We start from the raw sequence: 20,769 nt of genomic DNA, 5'->3' as shown, positions 1-20,769 counted from the left end.
CTAAGTCTCAGGTTTTGTGTATGTTTGTGTCAGTCTTGGGTCTTGAACTCAGGGCCTGGTCCCTATCCCTGAGCTTTTTTGGCTCAAGGCTAGTGCTCTGCCACTTCAGCCACAGCTCCGCTTTCAGCTTTTTACCCCCAGTTGTTAATTGGATAGGAGTCTCACAAACTTTCCTGCCCAGGTTGGCTTTGAACTGAGATCCTCAGATCTTAGCCTTCGGAGTAGGTAGGATTACAGGCATGACCACCAGGGTCCAACTTTTCTCAGATTCCAAAAAAAGCCATTTCTTCCTTCCTCTGGCTCAGGGCTTTCAAAGAATCTTCACCTTGGGTCTTGAGAGTCACATATCAAACACCTGGCCTATCATTCTGCCTTCAGGGAGGAGAGGCTTGCATCATACTATATTACAGACAAGAAACTAAGGTGCAGAGCGTTTGGGCAATTTTCCCAAGGTCATATGACTGGTAAATGCAACATAGGCAGTGGCCAGTCTCAGAAGCCCCATGGCCACATCCCTTGTGACATGGAGCAAGGGACTTGGCTGGAGGTAAGTGTCTTTTTTTTTTTTTTTAGGGCAGCTAAAACTGCAAGCTAGTCACTGAGTCTGTGAAGGCAAACCCATTGCTTCCCACCTGCTACTAACTCCAAAGGCCCCGGGGTCCATATTCTTGTCTCATCTCTTTACCTCTAACACCTGCTTCACTCTCCAAACACAGTAATTACAGAGCTTTGCTCTCAGCTTCTGACGGGAGCCCTGGCAGCCACCCGACCCTTGGCAATGGTGAATCTGAAGCGAGGCTGCCTTCACAGGGAAGGGGACAATGCCTAGGGTACAGCAGGCCCAGGCACATGCCAACTACCGCAAAAACAGGCACTCCAGGCTCTGGAAGGGCACCAGACTCTATTCAACTCAGGACAGCTCAGTCCAAACTCTGAAAGGCTACCTCCTGGCAGGCTAGCCAGAGGACCAGAAGTCGGCACCCTGGTGATAGCTTTAACCTCTGGACAACCCTTAGTATGTTAAAGGAAGCTTTGTGCTCTGAATTTTCACCCTTCCGCTGAGCCCCAGGACTAGGCACTAAAAAGATTTAATCCTTGGGAAAAGGCAAAGATGTCCTTGGATACCAAATGATTATTATTACGAAGAATAAATGAAGCAAAGCCAAGACCTTGATACAATGCATTCAAAAAGTTACCGTGGTTATTAACAACACCATCGTTTCCTTACTTGTCCCTTTCCCATGGCTTAGATGGCTGTGCCCTTCTGGGTATTATATTCTCAGAGAATGAAAAATACAGACATAGGTTAGGAGTAACCACAGGGGTGTCTCTCAGGCTGAGAAAGAATCCACCCTGGACTTCCCAGACCATGTCCAGGTGACCACAGCAGGTGGCACACCTCTTAGAACTTCCGTATTCTGTGATCAGGCTTCAAAACCACCACCAAGGCAATGGAGTCATTCTCCTTGGTCACTCACTCAACCAAAATTCTACTGAATTTCTACTGCCTGCAAGGCACTGATACTGGACCCAATGATATGCCCTGCTCAGCCCTGGCCTTACTGAAGTCACCATTTTGCAGCAACATCATCATTCCAATCTAATGAGCTGACTAAAAGCTTTTTAGACACTTGCTGTTGGATCCCATCAGACTCCTCCCCCAGAGAGAACTGGCCAGGCCCAGTTCTTTGAGGCCCAAGAGGGGAGAGAAAAAAAGATAGCTTCTGTCAGAGACCCTGAGCCTGTGGGAGCCCTTTTCCCCTCAAAAGACATAAGCATTCTTCCTAGTACCCACTATAAAAATTGTCTTTCTATCGCTGAAACAGCAAGGAGGCCTGGAAATAGCAACTCTCAGGACGAGGTCAAGGGCATTCTGCAGGTATCAGCTTAAGGGCTCATGTACATACTAGATGAGTATTGCAGGCTGCCGGGCAAAGCTGTCCCAACCATGCAGATACAGAGCTCTTGACAGGTGTATAAGGGCCTTAAGGAATGCTCAGCCAACTCTAGTATCAAGACTTACATACTACTGGCCATTGGTGGTTTATGCCTGTAATCCTAATTGCTCAGGAGGTTAAGATCCAAGGATCACAATTTAAAGCTATCTTGGGCAGGAAAGTCTGTGAGACTCTCGTCTCCAATTAGCCACCAAAGAGCCAGAAGTAGAGCTACAGCTCAAGAAGTAGAGTTCCAGCCATAAGCAGAAGAAAAAAAAAAGGAAGTGCTCCATCCTTGAATTTAAGCCTCAGTCCCAATACACACACACACACACACACACACACACACACACACACACACACACACACACACACACACACACACACACACACACACACACACACACACACACACACACACACACACACACACACACACAGAGGGGGAGAGAGAGAGACTGGTATCTTAGGCCTTCCTGGAGGAGTTGGCCAGATTCTATTCCTGGCCAAGATTTGAAGTCCAAAGAAGAATCCATCAAACAGTAAGAGACATTGATGCACTTCAGAGACCTCCACCTTCTGTCACATCAATCAACATCCAGGCTTACTGCTCACAACCAACTCTCTGAACAAGAATTACTACTGGCCTCATTTTATAGCTGTGCAGTGAAGAAAGGGAATTTGCTTAAAGCCATATAACTAGAGCTCCAAACTGAGACCTCCCAGCTCTACACTCCATGGCTGCCCCCACAAAGGCCCGACAGTGCTGTTCAGTAACACTGGATGATGCTCAGCTGAATGCTGGAGTCCTGAGTATTCTGTCCCTTTGATGGCTCAAGGAGAAACACACTCTTTCATTGGGGTGGGTGGTAGCGGGAGGGAAGAGACTATGAGAAGAAAGAAACTGCAAGAAGAAAGGGACCATGTGTTTACATGCTAAGCTATCTTGACTCCACTAGAAAGGCCTCTGAACTCAGAGCAGAAGGCTGGGCCAGGCCTCGGCTGCCCTCTGCCACCTCTCCAAGCCAAGAGGGCACAATAGTAGTGGACAACTCACCTTCAGGGATAGGGTCCTCCTGGTACACTGGCCGCAGTAGCTACAAGGGAAAAACAGGAGACCCAGCTCAGCCCCAGGAATAAATTTGAATAGCTCAGTAAACTACTGGACACTGAGCCTCAGAGATCAGAAGTAGAATATCTCAGGACACAAGGACCAAACAGCAGTTCTGAGAGATGAGGCTTGGAGGGAACCCAGGGTTGAAAGAGGCTTTGTGTGCCATAAAGCTGGACACCTTGGAGAGGTCTCAGCTTCTTTGTTAGTGCTAGTTCCAACCAAAGTGCTTTCCAAGGCTCACTGGAATGGTGGGACCCCAAAACTGCCATAAAGGGTGCTACCATCCAGGAAGTGTTGGAAAGGTCAGGTTATACAAGGTTAGATGGCCTGCTTCACTGCAGGATGACCTCTGAACTTCAAGCAGGCTAATGCCATTGGGGATCTTCCAAAAGGGAAGAGAGTACAGGACATTTTCCAAACTCATATGCCCTCAGAACACTATTTACCCAGAGTGTCTCATAGGACTGATGCTATGGGGGCCCCGGTCCACATCCCAACATATGACCATGGAGAATGCAGAATCTGGGGGATCACCACCTAGCAGGGCAGCCCATTCCCCTGGAGAGGCACCGGCTTCGGGCAAGCTAACACCCTCTAGCCTGCGTGTGTCTGGCCCTGGATATGTGTCCTGAGGCCAAAATACCCATCTCTACCCTCTACCCAGTCTTGCAGAGGCCAGAGCTGGCATAACCCTATCTCTTTGCCCAACACTCCCAGCACCACCACCCCCAAAGCGGGCTGCTCACAACCAAATTCTGAATCCCTGAGACCTTCCAGCCTCCCACAGGGACCCAGTGCCCTTTCCCTTCCCCATACCAGCTGTCTATACCTGGCTCCCAGGGTTCAGCGGGGCCAGGATGATATAGTTGGGGTCGGTGGGGGCACTGGCTCGAGACAGCGCAGGCAGCGTGTGCTGGCCCCCACGCTTGCCCACCTCGGTGTAGCGCTCCCAGCCGCCCAGCAGCAGCCCATCTGAGCTGTCACACACCAGGTGGCAGCTATGGCGTTGCTCAGGCCGGGCCTGAACCCCATGGGTACAGTTCTTCTCCCTCTTGTTGGGGGGTGCCTGGAAGTCATGTGCTGACTTGCAGGAGGCCCGCCGCAGGACCCCTCCATCTGGCCCCGGCTTGACCTGGGGAACCATGCGCCACACGAGCAGGATGATTTCGCTGGGGCAGCTCCTGGAAGTTAGGGAATCATAGAGAGGATTTGAGTCTGGGGAAGATCATAGTCAGCCTGGGTGAGGGCCTGCAGAGTGGAAAGAAAGAGGAAGCAATCACGGGGGAACCGATGCCCAGGTCAGAGCAGGAAAGGATGGAAGAGGCTATGGAACACAGAGACTGCTAGCAAAGAGGGTAGAGGTGTCTCTCAGCAGTGGCTGAGTAGGATCCAATAGGAGAGATCACCATATTCAACTTTGTGGGCAAGGTACAAGCAAGTTGGAGCATGCAAAATACCTAAATGCAACCTCCTCCAGACATTCTAATTTCTATGTTTGCTTTTGTTATGAAAGGTCTCACTGTGTAGCCCTAGCTGGCCTCGAACTCACAATCCTCCTGCCTCTCTCTTCTTGCCTCATGCTGGGATGACAGTCACACACCACCACACCTGGCTTCATCTAGTCACTTTAGATGCTATAAATGGAAACCTAAATGAAGCCATTAGAGTCTTACCCTAGGGGGTCAAATTTAAAGGGACTAAATATTTTAAAGAATAATTTTTTTAACGGTGTAATTAAGGATTTGCAATACCTATACCTTTAAACAAAGAGCTTAGCTGGTAGGTAGCAGAAATAATTAGCTAAAGTGGAAAGCGAGCCCCCGGAGCCACATCATGAACCACGGAGACTGTTTGAGAGCTTCTTCCCTGCTGTTTGCTGTGGGGATCCAAAATTGCTCTGATCCTGAACCTTCCATTTTCAGGCCAAGAAATGGATTCCCTGAGGAGCAACGTGAATTGCTCACAGCTGGGCAAAGGAAGCACTGGCAAGAGTAAGGTAGGGCAAAGCAGCATGCCCACAGCCGGGGGTGGGGAAGATGTGCCACCATCCTGGGGCCCCAGTCACCCGCTGCCCCTGTCACCGGATCTCGTGTGCCAGCTCCACACATTTCCAGTGCTCCACCGGCCTCTCGTTCAGTTGTAGCACTGTGTCCAGCTGCTGCAGCCCTGCCCGCTCTGCTGGGCCCCCTGCAGGGACAAAGAAAAGTCATACAGGGCTTCCTGCAAGCCCAAGACCCCCTCTAAGGGCCTGGAGTCCTTTGCTTCCACATTAGGACCTCAAGCAAAGACCACCCTTTTTCTGTTTCTCCATCTGGAAAATGAAGGTTTGAACTGGGTGGCTCTGGAGGGTGCACCCTCTGCCAGCACCTCCCCTCTGCCTATCACCTTGGTTCTGGCCAGCTATGCTTTCTACTCTCCACCCAGGGCCTCCTAGCCCACTGAGAGCCCATCTCTGTGCCAGCCTCACACACTTGATGCATTCCTCCTCCCCCGTTCATTGACCTCCAGCCCCTGCCCATCCCTGATGGGCACAGAGACCATCCTGATCACTGAGCCTGGCTTCTGCCTGAAAGATGCGCCTCTTCACTCATGAAAGGAACAAGGAATGGCTACTTCTAATTAGGCTTGCCCCTGGATAAAATATCCATTTCAAATGGAACTCACAAATAACTCATTTCTTTCCAGCAGTCATTACAGAAATTTGGGTTTCGTTTCTGTTCAACACCAACTGGGAATCAAAATGTAAGAGCCTATTTTCATTTTGATAAAAAACATAAAAAGGAGTGAGTATATCTTCATAAACCTCAGTTTCATCTGTGGTTATTTAAAAAAATAATATTATTCTTTGTCTTTTGAAAACCCAAGAGGACTCTTTGCTCCAGAGTGGGGCTCTCTTTCAGCTCTATCCTGTGCTATCAAGGCCAGGTGCTGGTGGGGGAGTGGGGCTGACACTTACCAGAATCCACAGCTTGTACTCGGACCGGAGAATCACAGCAGATAGTGAAGCCAAAGCCATCCTTGCCCCTCGGGATGGTGATCTAGGACACAGCCCTGCCCAGTCACTCCCAGGAGCCACAAGGCTGGGAAGCCCACAAGCCCCACCCAGAGCCACCCTCCTTTCCACAAGAACCAGAGCCAAGAGGAGCTGGCCAGCTCCTCCCTGTCCCTATCTGGAACGAAGCATCTTGACACCAGATTGTGGACCTAGCAGGGAGGCTGAGAGCTCAGGAGGTAATCCTGGCTGCCATAGGAGAGGCCCTGGGAAGGGTTATTTGCCCTGGAAGCTACAGCACTCTAAGGAGCTACAGCTCACCCTCCATTTCCCCCCACCATCCACTGCCTGCCTCACACTCCCTTCTTCCTTTCTCACATTGGTCTCAGGCCACTGGCCCAGGGTTGGCTCTATACTGAAGGCCCAAAGATAAAGCCATCTGCTGGCTGCCATCCTAGAACACTGGGGAGGCAAAACTTCGATGTACTCATTTAGCCTCAGGCCAAGGGTCAGAGGAGGAGTGCTAGGGTTCAAAGGCAGTGTTGGCCAAGGCCACAGGCAACTGGTGGAAAGCTCCCAGATGAGGAGACTGGGGAAGAGCACAGCCAAGTCTCCTGCTAAACCTGCACTAGCCAGACTTCACACTGCCCTCAAGGGCAGGGTGCATGGTGGGACCACAGCCCTGACTTTCAGAAGACTAATGAAAAGGACTTAACGTTTGGGATAGTCTTTTCAAACCATCACACAAGTATTGAGCTCCTACTGTATGCCAGGCTCTGCCAAGGTACCAAGTCCAGCCAGAGGACAAGACGGTGCACAAGTCTCTTCAAAGCAAAGCAGGGTTGATAACAGTAGAGCAAAACTGGAGGACTTTGCTGTGACAGCACAAACTGTCCTTTGTGCTCTGACTCTAGGTAACAGGCTAGTGTTTGCTAGAGACTCAGTGAAAAGAATCCTGAAGTGAGCTCGGGCAACAGTGTTCCTCCAGGAGGATGTGATGTAGAACATACTACATGAATAGAGCCGGGCTCAAGAGGCACAGGGAAGGTATCCTGGGCAGGTGGAAGAAGAAGCCAATTCAACAGGCCTGGAAAAGGTCAAGGACTTTGGCCTTGTCTTGGGACTACTGTCTCCTTCCTAAAGAGTTGTCTCATAGGGCTGGGCACCTAATTCACCTGTCACCTGTCCCGAGGGCAGACATGAGAAATAGGAGGGGGCAGAGAGCTAGGGAGACTCAGGGCCTTGGAAGCTGCTGGGGCCCCTGAGGCTCTGCTTCCCACAAGCCCTGGGCCCAGATTCAAAGCAAGTTTGTAAAACAGGAAATCTGACAGACAAGGGGAAGGGGGAGGGGGGGCAGGAAAATACCCTGTTCCCATAAGAATTCTGGGAAAACACACAGCTAAGACAGGAAGAAGAAAAAAAAATGGAAAGAAAGAAAAACAAACTGAGGAGTGAGTGTGGAAAACTAGAGGACAGGAGTGGCCACTTGATCGCCAGCCCGCCTGAGGCCTAGAGAAGATGCCGGGAACCTCAGCCACTCCGTGGGACCAGCAGGGACTTTTCGGGGGACCCCCAGGCCACACAGAAGTCTTCCTACCATTTTTTTTTAGTCCTACCTCGCAACAATGCCATGACCTCTCCTGCCTGGAGGTCGGGCCCCAACCCCCTCCCCCCCCAGGTTCTGGACATGGGTTTTAAGAGGTGGCGCCAGGTGTGAGCCTCAGAGTGAGCTTCGAGGACCTGGTCCAGGCAGGGCCAGGAAACCTCCCCACTCCCACCCAACTTCTAAGAAGCAGCCTAGAGAACAGCCTAAGCAGCAGGTGGACAGAGGGGTGGTAGGAGACAGGCATCATGAAGCAAGCAGATCTCCTGGCTCTGCAAGAGGGTTGGACTGTGACAAGGAAGCAGAGCAGAGCCCTAGTGGTCAGGCTCACAGACTGCACTGAGGGCAATATCCTAAGCACCTGTCCATCACTGCGCCTGAAGGGAAAGGCAGCTTTAGCACGCTCACTTTTCAGAGAAGGAAACCGAGGCCTGGGACTTCTGGCATTGCATATATGGGGGCAAGGAGGCAGCCCTGCCCTACTCTGGCTCCTTTACAAGGGGTAGTGCTTGCTCTTTCCAGTCCAGGAAAAGCAATGCTACTCCTCCCAGGCCTGCGCCATATCAACTCCTCTCTTCTGCCCTCCTGCCTGCTCTCCAACGCTCTGTCATGGCTACACTTCTGTTGCCAGATGCCACAACTTACTGGACACACCCTAGATGCAAACACTGGGCCCTATGCTTCATAGGCATCATCCTCATTTTAGTATACCTATTCTAGGAAGAGGAAGACTGAGGCTTCGATGGGTAAAGTGACATGTTCAGGGCCACAGCTCAGGAGTAGAGTTGGATTTAAACCCTGATCCCACTTAAAATTTGGCACTCTCGATCTGCATTAGTGTCTAACAGAAAAGCCATCTTGAACCTCTGAGTCTGAAATCCTAAGTCCAGTCCACCTTAGTGCCTGGCCCCACTCTGACCACACTCTGGCCTTCTGATCCCTGGGGAGCAAAGAGACCCTGGACCTGTCAACTTCTCACCCATGTCCTCCCTGCCTCGCCACTCTGGTGTCACCAGGGATTTTCTATCTAGCTGCAGGAGGACAGGGAGCAGAGTGGGGCTGTAGGACAGGACCTGAGAATTGAGGAGAACTGGAGGGGAAACACTTGGGTCCCCTAGCAGCAGACACTGGCTCAGGGAGCACCTCTGGATGTATCCCAGGAACCTATACGCTGCCTATAAGGGGAGTGAGAGCCTAGCTCCCAGTGTGATCATGGAAAGAAGCAGAGGGACCTCAATTTTTTTTTAAATCAGAACAATTTTTGTGCTCTTTTCCAGCTTGGACATTTCCAGAATCTGTACAAGAAATGTCTACATTCATCCTCCTTTGGCCCCTTGTAGGAGAAGGAAAGAAAGAGAGGGAGAGAGAAAGAGAGAGAGGGAGAAAGAGGGAAAAAGAGGGAGAAAGAGGGGGGGAGGGAGAGAGAAGAGAGAAGACTCCTTCTTGGGCTGGGATGTATCTCAATGGTAGAGTGCTTGCCTAGCACATTTGAGGCCCTGGGTTCAAGCTGAAGAAGAGAAGAGAAAAGAGAAAAGCCTCCACATTGTTCATGAAAAGAAAGGCCCAGGGATTCGCAGTACTGTTACTCTCCACCCTGCCCCAACTTCCAAGACTGGGTCTGAGAAGTCAGACCCTTTCAATGAAGTTCAACTCCAAAGCCACTGGAGTCCTGACCCATCTTGAGGTGACCAAGCTGGAGGAAGAAAACCACGCATGGGTGTACAGAACTACCTGCTCTCACTCCAAGCACATTGCAATACACACAGAGGGTGAGCAGGCACTGCTGTCCCATCAGAAGTTGGGAAAGTTGGCGGAAACACTCAGCTGCTTAGCCACCAAGCCATCTGCAGTCCCAGACCCGAGATGCCTTTTTACATGGACACTCCCTCCCCAGAGAAAAATAGCAGAAAATTAGCTGGATCATCAAAGAGGCAGCCTGAGCTGCCCTAACACAAGGTAGCAGGTAACAGTCTACACCTTGGGCCCAGCCCGTGCCTCTACAGAAATGTGCTTACAGACAGCTGGAGGAGGCATAAAGGGTCTTGTAGAGAGAAAGAGAGAGCGACCTTGCTGGGGCAAGCCCCCCCCATCCTCAACACCCCATAGGTCCCCCCCCAAGGGGGCCATACACCCACCTGGCGGTAGCGGCGCTCGGAGCACACCTTGCAGAGCCCATTGAAGCGGTTCATGGCTGCAGGTCTTGCCTGGGCTGCCGCCCCATGAAAACCCCAGCTCTCCCCCCCAGCAGCGGGAGCCCACACTGCGCCGTCAGCCTGGCATGACCGCCCTGGGAAGCCCGCCCCGCAGAAGAATGGCAGGAAATCACCTCTCACCTCCCCAAGCCCTGTCTGCACTGTGTGCCTCTGCAGATAAGCCCGAAGGCTTCCTGAAACCTCAGAATGACAAGGAAGAGGGAGAGTTTTATATTAAAATTCCTGTCAACTAGTTAGTATTCCCCAGGCCTGGCGGGGAGAGGGCGCCTTTGTTCTGGCTGCATTCTCCGCCATGGGCCACTTTGTGAGCCCAGTGTTCTCACAAACACCCCACACTGCCTGCTGGAGAGGAACCCAGGCAGAAAACACGCCCTGCTCCGCAATGGCACCGCCTCCCCTGCATGTCCCAGGGTCCCTAAGTACAAATCCGAGAAGGGGGGGGAGGGGAACACAGCCTGGAGATCCGGCTATGCCTACACACACCCCATCTTAAGCCAGGAACACAAAACACTTGGAGGCTGAGACCCCCGTGCCACTCACTTCCTTGCAAGGGGGCTGCAGGAAAGGTCTGATGGCTTGTGGACCATGAAGTCAATGTGGAAGGGGATCTAGCATCCTCATCTTGCCAATGAAACACCAAGGCCTACAGAGGTTAAGGTCAGATGCTAGGACATTCTCCAGGCCCTGTTTCCTGCCTTGCAGCCCTAGGATTGCATCCTTCAAATAGCACAGGGTGAGAGCCCAGACTCCTTGCCTACCTAGGAAGCCCTTGAAAATCCCAGCCACCCACTCATGTCCTTATGACAGAGGCTGTCCCCTGGTTTGGTTGCAGTGTGACTGTGGGCAAGTAACTCAGGGGGTTTGTTTGTTATGGCATTACTGATGGTGGTGTCCCTTAACTTTTTTTTGCTCGAGGGTAATGCTCTGCCACTTGAATCACAGCTCCACTTTTGGCTTTTTTTTTTTTAAGCCGGGGGGGGGGGGGTCAGTTGTGGAGCTTGAACTCAGGGCCTGGGCACTGTCCCTGAGCTCTTTTGCTTAAGGCTAGTGTTCTACCACTTTGAGCCACAGCTCCACTTTTGGTTTTCTGGGAAGAAGGTAAGAGTCTCACGGACTTTCCTTCCTGGGCTGGCTTCAAACTGTGATCCTCAGATCTCAGTCTCCTGAGTATCTAGGATTACAGGCATGAGCCACCAGAATCTGGCCACTTCTGGCTTTTTACTAGTTAATTGGAGATAAAAATCTCACAGACATTCCTGCCCATTCTCACTTCAGATCCCCAGATCTCAGCCTCTTGAGGAGCTAGGATTACAGGTATAAACCACCAGTGCCCAGCCTAATCCTGCCCTCTGGGAACTGGGGCTGTGTGCAGAACCATACATGAAGTAGGATGTTCCCAAGGCCACGAGAGCCCTGCCATGTCCATGTGACTCCCACACCTCACCATGAAACTCCCAGCTCACTGTCATTTCTGTGCTCAGCACACACAGAGAAAAGGAGGAAGAGCTTCTTTGTGCCTCTCTGAAGCTTTTCAACCTCCATTGAAGCAAGTTGCTCTAATACTATGTTGTCCAATACAATGGCAACTGACTAGACAGGTGAAAATTAAAATTAGTTACAATGAAATAAAAAGCTGACATTCAGTTCCTGGGTTCCTCGAGCCAGCTACAATGGAGTGTTCAATAGCTACAGGCAGCAAGCAGCTACTGCACTAGACAGAACAGCTCTGGACTGGACACTTCACATGAGCCAGACCTTGGACAGACTCACAACTCTGTCCAGTACCCAATGCCAGATGAGTCCACACAGGTGTGAATGCTTTGTGAATAACAGGGGAGCACTTAAATGGAGCCAATGAGATAAATACATTTTCTTTTCTTTTTCTTTTTCTTTTTCTTTTTTAGTCAGTCATGGGGCTTGAACTCTGGGTCTGGGTGCTGTCCCTGAGCTCTTCAGCTCAAGGCAAGTGCTCTACCATTTGCGCCACAGTGGCACTTCCGGTTTTCTGGTGGTTAATTGGAGATAAGAGTTTCACGGACTTTCCTGCCCAGGCTGGATTTGAACCACGATTCTCAGATCTCAGCTTCCTGAGTAGCTAGGATTACAAACATCAACCCCTGGCACCTGGTTGAATACATTTTCTTGACTGCAATACCCTTATAGGTAAGATGTCATGAAATACGGGGATATAGTATCTTCCCAGCCGGACCATACACAGGAGACAGCATGGCACAGTGTTCTCAGGAGATGGCTACATCTACCTCATTCCAGGCCACTACCTCTTATTGGCTCTGTGATTACAAACAGTGACCTAATGCCTCTGACCCCATGCATCCCCTCATCTGTAAAATGGAGCAGTGACAACCACCACTGGGGTAGCAGCCGGGATGAGGTCAAAATAGCACTTCAGAGGCTAATCAATAGCTAGGAGTTGATATTTCCTTCTCTAAATTGTTAGAGAAGATCATGGATCATCTGCTCTGCAATGAAATCTTCCCCCCATAGGAAGTTTCTGTCCAGATTTAAAGCCCTTGTGGAGGAGCATCGACCAGGCTCAGATTCAGCCTTTCCCTGACCTCAGCAGGCCTAACCTGAGAGGCTGACTCAGCCATGGCACCATGAGGAATAGTGGCCTTCAGACCTAAGGGAAGGAGAGGATGAAGCATCTAGAGGCCAAAAGTCAGTAAGATCTAGTTGCCTCCATTTTCTGGCTCTCTCCACACTCCATCTACAACCCAAGAAAAGCTTCTCTTTCACTATGAAATCTCTTAGCAAAGTCAAAAATGCTCCCGTCAGAATGCAGAAGTTCAAACACCAAGGGCAACACACAGATCAGAACCCTGGAGTGAGCCTCAGGTGCTACCTACCAGCCCCGGACAAGTTTATCCCCAACCTACCTGGAGTTTCTCCCCATTCTCTGTGTCTTCACTTCCTGGCATTTGTAGCAGTGCATCTACAAAGTGACAGAGCACAGTCAGAAAAATTTCTGTTAGCCAGGTATGGGTGGCTCACAACTGTAATCCTAGCTACTCAGGAGGCTGAGCCCTAAGGATCATAGTTCGAAGCCAGTCCAGGCAGGAAAGTCCATAAGATTCTTTTTTTTTTTTTTTTTTTTTCCGGTTGGTCGTGGGGCTTGAACTCTGGGCTTGGACGCTGTCCTTGTGCTCTTCAGCTCAAGGCGAGTGCTCTACTGCTTGAGCCACAGCGCCACTTCTGGTTTTCTAGTGGCTTACTGGAGATAAGAGTCTCACGGACTTTCCTGCCCAGGCTGGCTTTGAACCGCGATCTCAGATCTCAGCCTCCTCAGTAGCTAGGATTACAGGTGTGAGCCACCAGCGCCCGGCTATAAGATTCTTATCTCTAATTAACTTCCTAAAAAGCTGGGAGTAGAGCTGTAACTCAAGTGGTAGAGTGCTAGCCTTAAGCAAATAAAGCCCAGGGATAACACTCAGGTCCTGAGTTCAAACCCCAGGACTGGCAAAAGAAAGAAAGAGCCAGGTGTTAGGAACAGAAATTTGTTCAATTTAATGACCAATTTTCCATGTCTATGAATGCCTGATGAATAGTTATTTTGTTTGCTTTGATAACCCTGTTCTTACAACCCTCTAAGACTGAAAAAAAAAAGCCCCCTATAAGTAAGAATTTTATATAGATATAGTTAACCCATTAAAGAAGATCATACTTGGCTGGTCTGAGACAAAGCTTGTCTTTTCCAAATGACTTTACATGATCATCGACTTTTGGGTTAATTCACTAGATGTTGATATTAAATTCTAAGATACAAACTTATTTCCTTCACTACATCCTTAAAAATACTAAATTCTAAGCACACTTATCAGTAACCTATTTCTTTAAAATTCTTTGTAAAATTGTGGCATTGAAAAGAAATATTTAATAGGTAGTGATCAGAAAATTTTTTAGCTGTTTGAAAACAAATAATCATTAAAGATATTTCCAAGTAGATTAGAGATAAACATAAACAACAGCAAAAAAACATGTAACCTCATTTTGTCTCCATTATACAAGTCAACAATAAAATAAAAGTACTTATTGGAGCCTGGCACCAGTGGTTCATGCTGTAATCCTAGATAAATGGGAGGCTGAGATCTGAGGATCAGGTTCAAAGCCAGCCAGTAAAAAAGTCTATGAAACGCTTTACTTAGTCATCAAAATGACAGAAATAGAACTGTGGCTCAAACAGTAGAGCATCAACTTTCAAAGGAAAACAGAGACAGTACTTATATCCTAAGTATAAGTTCCAATACTGGCACAGACACACATGTGGCATGTGTACACATGCACACACACATACACGCAGTGCTCATTGTTTATTTTCAAATTTGAAGATAAAGTAGATCACTAAGATCTTACATGAGGATGGAAGTAGGAAAGTTACAGGGATCTATCTCACTTATAAACTCAAAAATGGGAACAACACTACAACAAATCAGTGGTCTCTCCTCTCCTTTTCCCATATCCTGCTCAAGAATCACATTCCTTAGAAAAATAACACAGCATGTTTGATTATTCAGAACCCTCTCCAAAGAGCCAGTACATTAACTGGATAAATGCATTCTTTGCTTCTCCACATTTCACAATATTTGATTTAGGTATAAACTAAGATTATACCTAAACTGAAGGCTTAAGAGGTTAAGAGTAATGTTTAAAGCAGAGAGTGACTGGGCACTGGTGGTCACATCTATAATCCTGGCTACTTAGGAGACTGAGATCTGAGGATTGAAGTTCAAAGCCAACCTGGGCAAGGACGTCCATGAGACTCTTATCTCCCACTAACCACCAGAAAACTGGAAGTGGAGTTGTAGCTTAAAGTTGTAGAGCGCTAGCCTTGAGTGAAAGAGCTCAGGGACAGTGTTCAAGTCCTACCACCAACAGAAAAAGGAAGGAAGGAAGGAAGGAAGGGAGGACAGAAGGAAGGAAGGAAGGGAGGACAGAAGGAAGGAAGGAAGGAAGGGAGGACAGAAGGAAGGAAGGAAGGAAGGGAGGACAGAAGGAAGGAAGGAAGGGAGGGAGGACAGAAGGAAGGAAGGAAGGAAGGGAGGACAGAAGGAAGGAAGGAAGGGAGGGAGGGAGGAAGGAAGGAAGGAAGGGAGGGAGGGAGGGAGGACAGAAGGAAGGAAGGGAGGGAGGACAGAAGGAAGGAAGGAAGGAAGGAAGGAAGGAAGAAAGGAAGGAAGGAAGGAAGGAAAACTAGTTTCTATTGTCATGTGAAAACCAAGTACAGCTAACCCATGGACAAGGCTTGGTGATGGGTCATATGGCTACCTGGGCCACTCCTAACCTCCAAGATACAGTGATGCCCAAGGCTTGGGCCAGGAAGGCAATTAGAAGCTAAAGCTGGACTATGTATAGGGAGGGTAGAACTGAAAGGGACTGAAGACAGGTCCCAGGGGTTCATGCCCATAATAGTAGTTATTCAGGAAGCTGAGATCTTAGGATTACAGTTCAAAGCCAGCATGGACAGGAAAGTCTATGAGACACTTATTTCTGGTTAACAAGAGAAAAGCCAGAAATGGAGGTATGGTTCAAATGACTGAGCATCAGCCTTGAGTAGAAAAAGAAGAGATAGCATCCAGGCCCTGAGTTCAAGACCCAATACCAGCACACACAGAAATAAATGGTACGGAGGGTAGGGGTGGGAATGAAATCCAAGTCCTGAGCTTTAGGGCTCTTGGAAGGGCTTAAACTCCCTGCCCGCAGAGGTGGACAGTCCAGTGTCCCCAAAGCAGTCCAGAAGGGCTCCCTGAGGGTGGTGGGCTATACATGCAGGGTCAGGTCCATGTCCTCTCCAAGGAAAAGTCAATCAGATAGAATGTCATGGCTAAGTGTAGCCTGCAGCTTGCATGCTAACAGGTACTTATGAACAGTCCCTAGGCCCAGTAGCCTCACAGGACCTGGGAGGCAAGCACTACAGAACAGGGACCAACACTACCACATAGGAAGGGGAGGGGGGCAGCGAAGGTGGGCTCTGAAAAGGTGCTCACACACCTCTTACTGGCCGGAGCCGCCGTCTGGCCACCTTCAGATGCTTGGTCCGGCCCAGGTCCTCCCCCAGCAAGTAGTACCAGCCATTGATCTCCTGTCATGAGAAGAATTGATGCATTCAGACAAAGGAGGCAGAGGAAAGGGCACAAGAAGGCATCCACCAACATCCCCCCCACACACACACACTCACACACTCACACACAAGTAGTAAGTAGTGCACCCAAAGACACAGAGCAGCCCTCCCTTGCCTCTCCAAGGCTGCTGTGACTGCCCCTTTAGACACCTTCTTGACCTCCAGGCAGAGGTCATTTCCGCCACCAAATCTCCACAGTCTCTCATCCAAGAGGCTCACTGAGACTTGCCTGCCTGCTCTTTCCCACAGCAGATTGTATACCAGCTCTTGGACATGCCTGACAATGAGCCTGGTACACACAGTAAGAGCTCAATAAATGTTTGTTTGTTTACAACAAAGGGGAAATGGGTGAAAGACCGATGGAAACTGGGCCCTGGTTGTTCATGCCTGAAATCCCAGCTACTCAGGAGGCTGACGTCTGGGGATCATGGTTTAAAGCCAGTCTGGGCAGAAAAGTTGAAGAGACTCCAGCAAGATGCTGGACTAGCAATGTGGCTCAAATGGTAGAGCATCAGCCATGAGCAAGCAAACAGAGCACAAGGCTCCTAGTTCAAGCCCTGGCACCAACACTAAAAGAAAAAAATTAATGATGGAAAGGCCAAAATGCAGGCATCCTGAGGCCCTTTTCCCAGGGGAATGAAGCAGAGGCCACAGTGAAGAGATCATGAGGACAGATACACAGCCATCCTTCCCCTCTTCCCGCACTTCACCATAGCAGAGCCATGCAAAAGGCTACCAGGGCATTTCTAAGGATGCTCAAATGGCATGCATAGCTCCCTTGCTCCCATCTTCCAGTTGGGGTACAAGACTGAATAGACGTAAAAAAGGGCTGGAGAGCATGTGGGAGGCTCTCCAGATTCTAAGTCCTCCCCTAGCCTGAGGACAATGCTGTTCCCTTGGCCTCCCATACCTGGACCTTCATCCAGGGGAGGTCAGGAGCTCTGTGCTCACATGTATGTGTGCGTGCACACGCATGTACACACACACACACACACACACACACACACACACACACACACGGACTTTTCAACATCCTTAACAACAGATATTACAACTCAGTACCTCCTGGGAGGCCTTGGGGCTGTCTGTTGAAGGCGACCTAAACCCTCAGCCAACAAATCTTGGTGGGAGACCAAGCTTTGGTGGGGTACCGTGTCACAGATAGGAATTCCATTCAAGGATTTTCAGGGGAGGCCTGCCAACAGCAGCCCAGGCCTGGGGGAAATGGCACTCCAGAAGATTCCCACGGACCCACCTTGTCTGGAGTCAGGAGAGACTTCACCCCAAAGCTCATACAGCCAATGAGTGCACGTTGCCTGGGGGAAGAATACAAAGTCAGTACCATGCCTGGCCAATCCAGTGATTCTGCCATAAAGTGTCCCACGTGGCTTAGAGCACTTCCACCACATCGGCTCACTTGTCCTCCCTTTTCAAGGCGGACACTGAGGAGTCCTCGCGCGTTTACAGAGGAAACAGTCTTAAAGCTAGATCCCTTCCAAGGTCACAAGACTAGCCAGTAGTCTGGTCTGGAGGAAACCTGAGCTTTCTAGGCCTTGGTACAGTACTCTCTCTACCACCACAAAAACTTAGAACTAGCCAGGCACTGGTAGCTTACATCTATAATCCTTGCTACTCAGGAGGATGAGATCTTAGGGTCTCAGTTCAAAGCTTTGAGACTCTGATCTCCAATTAACCACCTAAAAGGCTGGGAGTGGGAGTGTGGCTCAAGATGTAGAATACTAGTCTTGAGTGAAAAAGCCAAGTGAGAGTACAAGGCCCTGAGTTAAAGCCCCAGTACTGCCACAGACACACAGACACAGACACAGACACAGACACAAACACACACACACACACACACACACACACACACACACACATACACACACACACACACACACACAGAGAGAAACTCAAAACCACCTTATGGCATTTTTCACTGTCTCGGTGCTGGGAGAATGGGAGAGTTGGTCCTCACAGGGAATCTCAGCCCCTACCTGAGCTGAGGATGCTCAAGCAAGAGGGAAGGGAGAGGACCATGGTTCAAGAAGCTCTGTTTCTGGTCCAGAAAGGGCCCAGGCAGTTCTTAGATGGCTTATTGGCAAAGTTCCAAGCACACCCTGACACACAAAAGTCTCCATGACCCATCTGACCTGGCTGCAGGCAGGGGAGACAGGCGTGAACCAAGCTCAGACTCACAGAATGTCAGACTGTGGCAAGAAATAGAATTCGAGCTTGGCCTTTATTAACAGGAATCCAAAATTCCTGAAGAATCACCACCAATCCAGGACTGATTAACACCTGACAGCTTGTAATAATGATGACAGCGATTAATAGTAATAGCATGCAAAAAACTTGCCATGCTGAAGAAAGTTTATAAGACTGTAATTAATAAGGAAGAGTTTTACATGCACGCACACAGGGGGGATCATTAAGGGTTTTTCTTTCCTTTGATTTTACACTGTCTTTGCAGTTTTGAAAGAAATAAGCACAACTTTTTTAATAAAAAAAAAAAGCAATAGAAATGTTTCTTTAAGTACTTCTATTGCACCACACCCTGCTTTATCTTCACATTAGAATTCTTTGTGAGTTATTTTAGAATTTGCTTTTTTTTTTTATTTCCCCTGTTCTCTCTCTTACTGCTTCTCCCAGGTCACTCTCCTTGATACACAGGTTTAGTAACTACTAATGAAGAGACATCATAGATATTTAGTTGAATTTGACATCAGAAAAGCTCCCATAGGCAAGGGGTTTGCTCTGTCCTGTGAAACAAACATCAATGCCCACACTGGAATAATTGCCTAGTTAGGTAGTAAATGCCCTCAGGTGTGCTCCCCACCACTGCCCAGGGGGTCGCTTGTTCTATGGTTGCAGGGCCCCAAGCAGCTCTGGTCAGCCATCACTAAAGAGCCTGCCTGACATCTGGACTCCAAGGCTTGAACCTGGGGATCCCAACTCAGTTAGTCCAAGAAGGAGTCTGGAGAAAGTTCTCCAGAGATCCTGCAGGCCCCTCACCCACGCCTGCCCCAGGCAGCGACCAGGGATCTAGAAGGTCTCTATTGTTTGGATTTTCCAGAAAGGTTGGCAACTTACCACCTGACAATCCCAAGGAAGACATAACTAGCTTTCCCAGATGGCTGAGTCAGGGGCAGGGATGAAGGATGCTAAAGGGCTGGTCCTCAATAGAGAACCACCACCTCCCTATCAGTCCATGCTCTTAACCACGGCCATGAGGCAGAGGCCTCTGTATCCATCTGCTGTTTCTCACCAGCTGCCTTCCAGCTGTGCCTCCATCTGCTCCCCCTCTGCCTAGCCCCCTCCCATCACACAAGGCCATATTAACACCTACTGCACAAGAACCAATACAGTCACCTCAACAAAGCAGCATCTCCTCAGCCACCTTCCCTAGCCCCGTTGCCCTAAAGAAGCATTCTTCCCTCTTGGGAAAAGGAGAAAGCATCCCTAGTGGGTGGCAGCTGCGGCAGCAGCTGCAGCCAGCACACAAGCAACAGACACTCCTAGAAGGGCCACTGGGGCCAGGACTTCTGGAGAGTTTGCCAAGGTCCTCCTGCAATGTCCTGTTTGTCAGCACATTCAGGAGGCCTTTTGGATGGTGTCTAGATGCTATAGGCTCTGCTCTTGTGCTGGCTGTGGCAAGTTTTTATATCCTCAGGCTAGTGCATTAAGCTGTAATAAATGCTGCCTCTCCCCACTCTTCAGTAAGTGGAGTTTTTATTCCCTGGTGCTGTTGTTACAGAGTGCTAAATGGTTAATAGCATCCCTTGAGCTTTGCTTCCTGCTAAGGGGCCTCCAATGATTTCATGATCATTCAGGCAGAGTAAATTGTCACAATTAATGTCCACAAGCAGGACCCTCTCTCTGAGTGTTCTGCAATTAGCTCCTTCTGAAGGCTGCTTCTGAGGACCCTATGGAGGAAGAAGACCGCTTTTGCAAGCAGCCCGGACATAGAGCATATGGCAATCGACCCTCCAGTTTATCAACTGGAGGGGCCTGCGATTTCCCTAAGTGCTGAGTCTCTGAAACCACGCCTCAATCACTGCTGACTGCCAAGGCCTAAGCTTCAGGCTTGGTGTGCTTAGCGAAGGCTTGACAAATGAGGGAATTCATCAAGCCCATGGCTGGCAGCTTTGGGCAAGGAGCTTGCAGTGTTAAGGAAACAAGACAAACAGGCAGGAATTTAAATAGCGGTTCAAGTCATCAATACAGGACCTGCCACCAAAAAAGGGTGAGATTGACAGATGAACACAGGCAACAAATTCCAAAGGCTCAGGAGGCAAGAGGTCATTTAGGATAGAGATGCCTGCAGGAAGCCCCAGAAGCTGAGCCAGAAAGAATGAGAAGAAGATCATTTTGGACAAACACTGTGTGTGTCTAATCTCAATTAAATTTTAATTTGATGGCTTAATTTTGAGTATCTATTTTTCCATTTATTTTTTTCCCCTTAGACTCTGTATCTGTCATGAGCTTTCTGACACAAAGCCACTGTCCGTTCCTAACATGCCTACGGAACTCAGAACAGGACTCAGCACATAGCAGACCCTCTGTAAATGTAGATTATGTATTGTATAATAGATTGTACATTATATTATAGATTATGCATTATTTTATATATGTGCATATCTACATAATACACATTTTTAATTTGGTATATGTCACTATAATTCCTACAAGATTGTTTTCTGGCTACAAGTTCTCCCCTGCCCCACCGCCATAGTACTAGGGATTGAACTCAAAGCTTCATGCTTGCTAAACAAGT

The 20,769-nt window shown here is 49.1% G+C and overlaps 1 protein-coding gene across 3 annotated transcripts in view; it reads right to left on the bottom strand.

Annotated features, from left to right (window-relative positions):
• The window catches only part of LOC138820447 (regulator of G-protein signaling 3-like), a 98,579-nt gene that overhangs the window by 36,022 nt on the left and 41,788 nt on the right, over window positions 1–20,769 (bottom strand). For 2 of the 3 annotated variants that reach the window (XM_070012085.1, XM_070012086.1), the window contains 7 exons: window positions 17,251–17,311; window positions 15,866–15,956; window positions 12,757–12,812; window positions 6,008–6,089; window positions 5,133–5,238; window positions 3,881–4,232; window positions 2,995–3,034 (listed from right to left, as the gene is read on the bottom strand). In XM_070012085.1, the coding sequence (XP_069868186.1) occupies window positions 2,995–3,034; window positions 3,881–4,232; window positions 5,133–5,238; window positions 6,008–6,089; window positions 12,757–12,812; window positions 15,866–15,956; window positions 17,251–17,311 (788 nt within the window). Of the gene's footprint in view, window positions 1–2,994; window positions 3,035–3,880; window positions 4,233–5,132; window positions 5,239–6,007; window positions 6,090–9,781; window positions 9,921–12,756; window positions 12,813–15,865; window positions 15,957–17,250; window positions 17,312–20,769 lie in introns of those variants that run through there. The other variant, XM_070012087.1, reaches the window with a different exon arrangement.

This window comes from Dipodomys merriami, unplaced genomic scaffold, assembly GCF_024711535.1.
Source record: "Dipodomys merriami isolate MVZ:Mamm:240054 unplaced genomic scaffold, mDipMer1.0.p SCAF_886, whole genome shotgun sequence".
NCBI classification, from domain to species: Eukaryota; Metazoa; Chordata; class Mammalia; order Rodentia; family Heteromyidae; genus Dipodomys; species Dipodomys merriami.
Note: the sequence above shows the minus strand (reverse complement) of the source record. Positions and strands in the feature narration are given on the sequence as shown.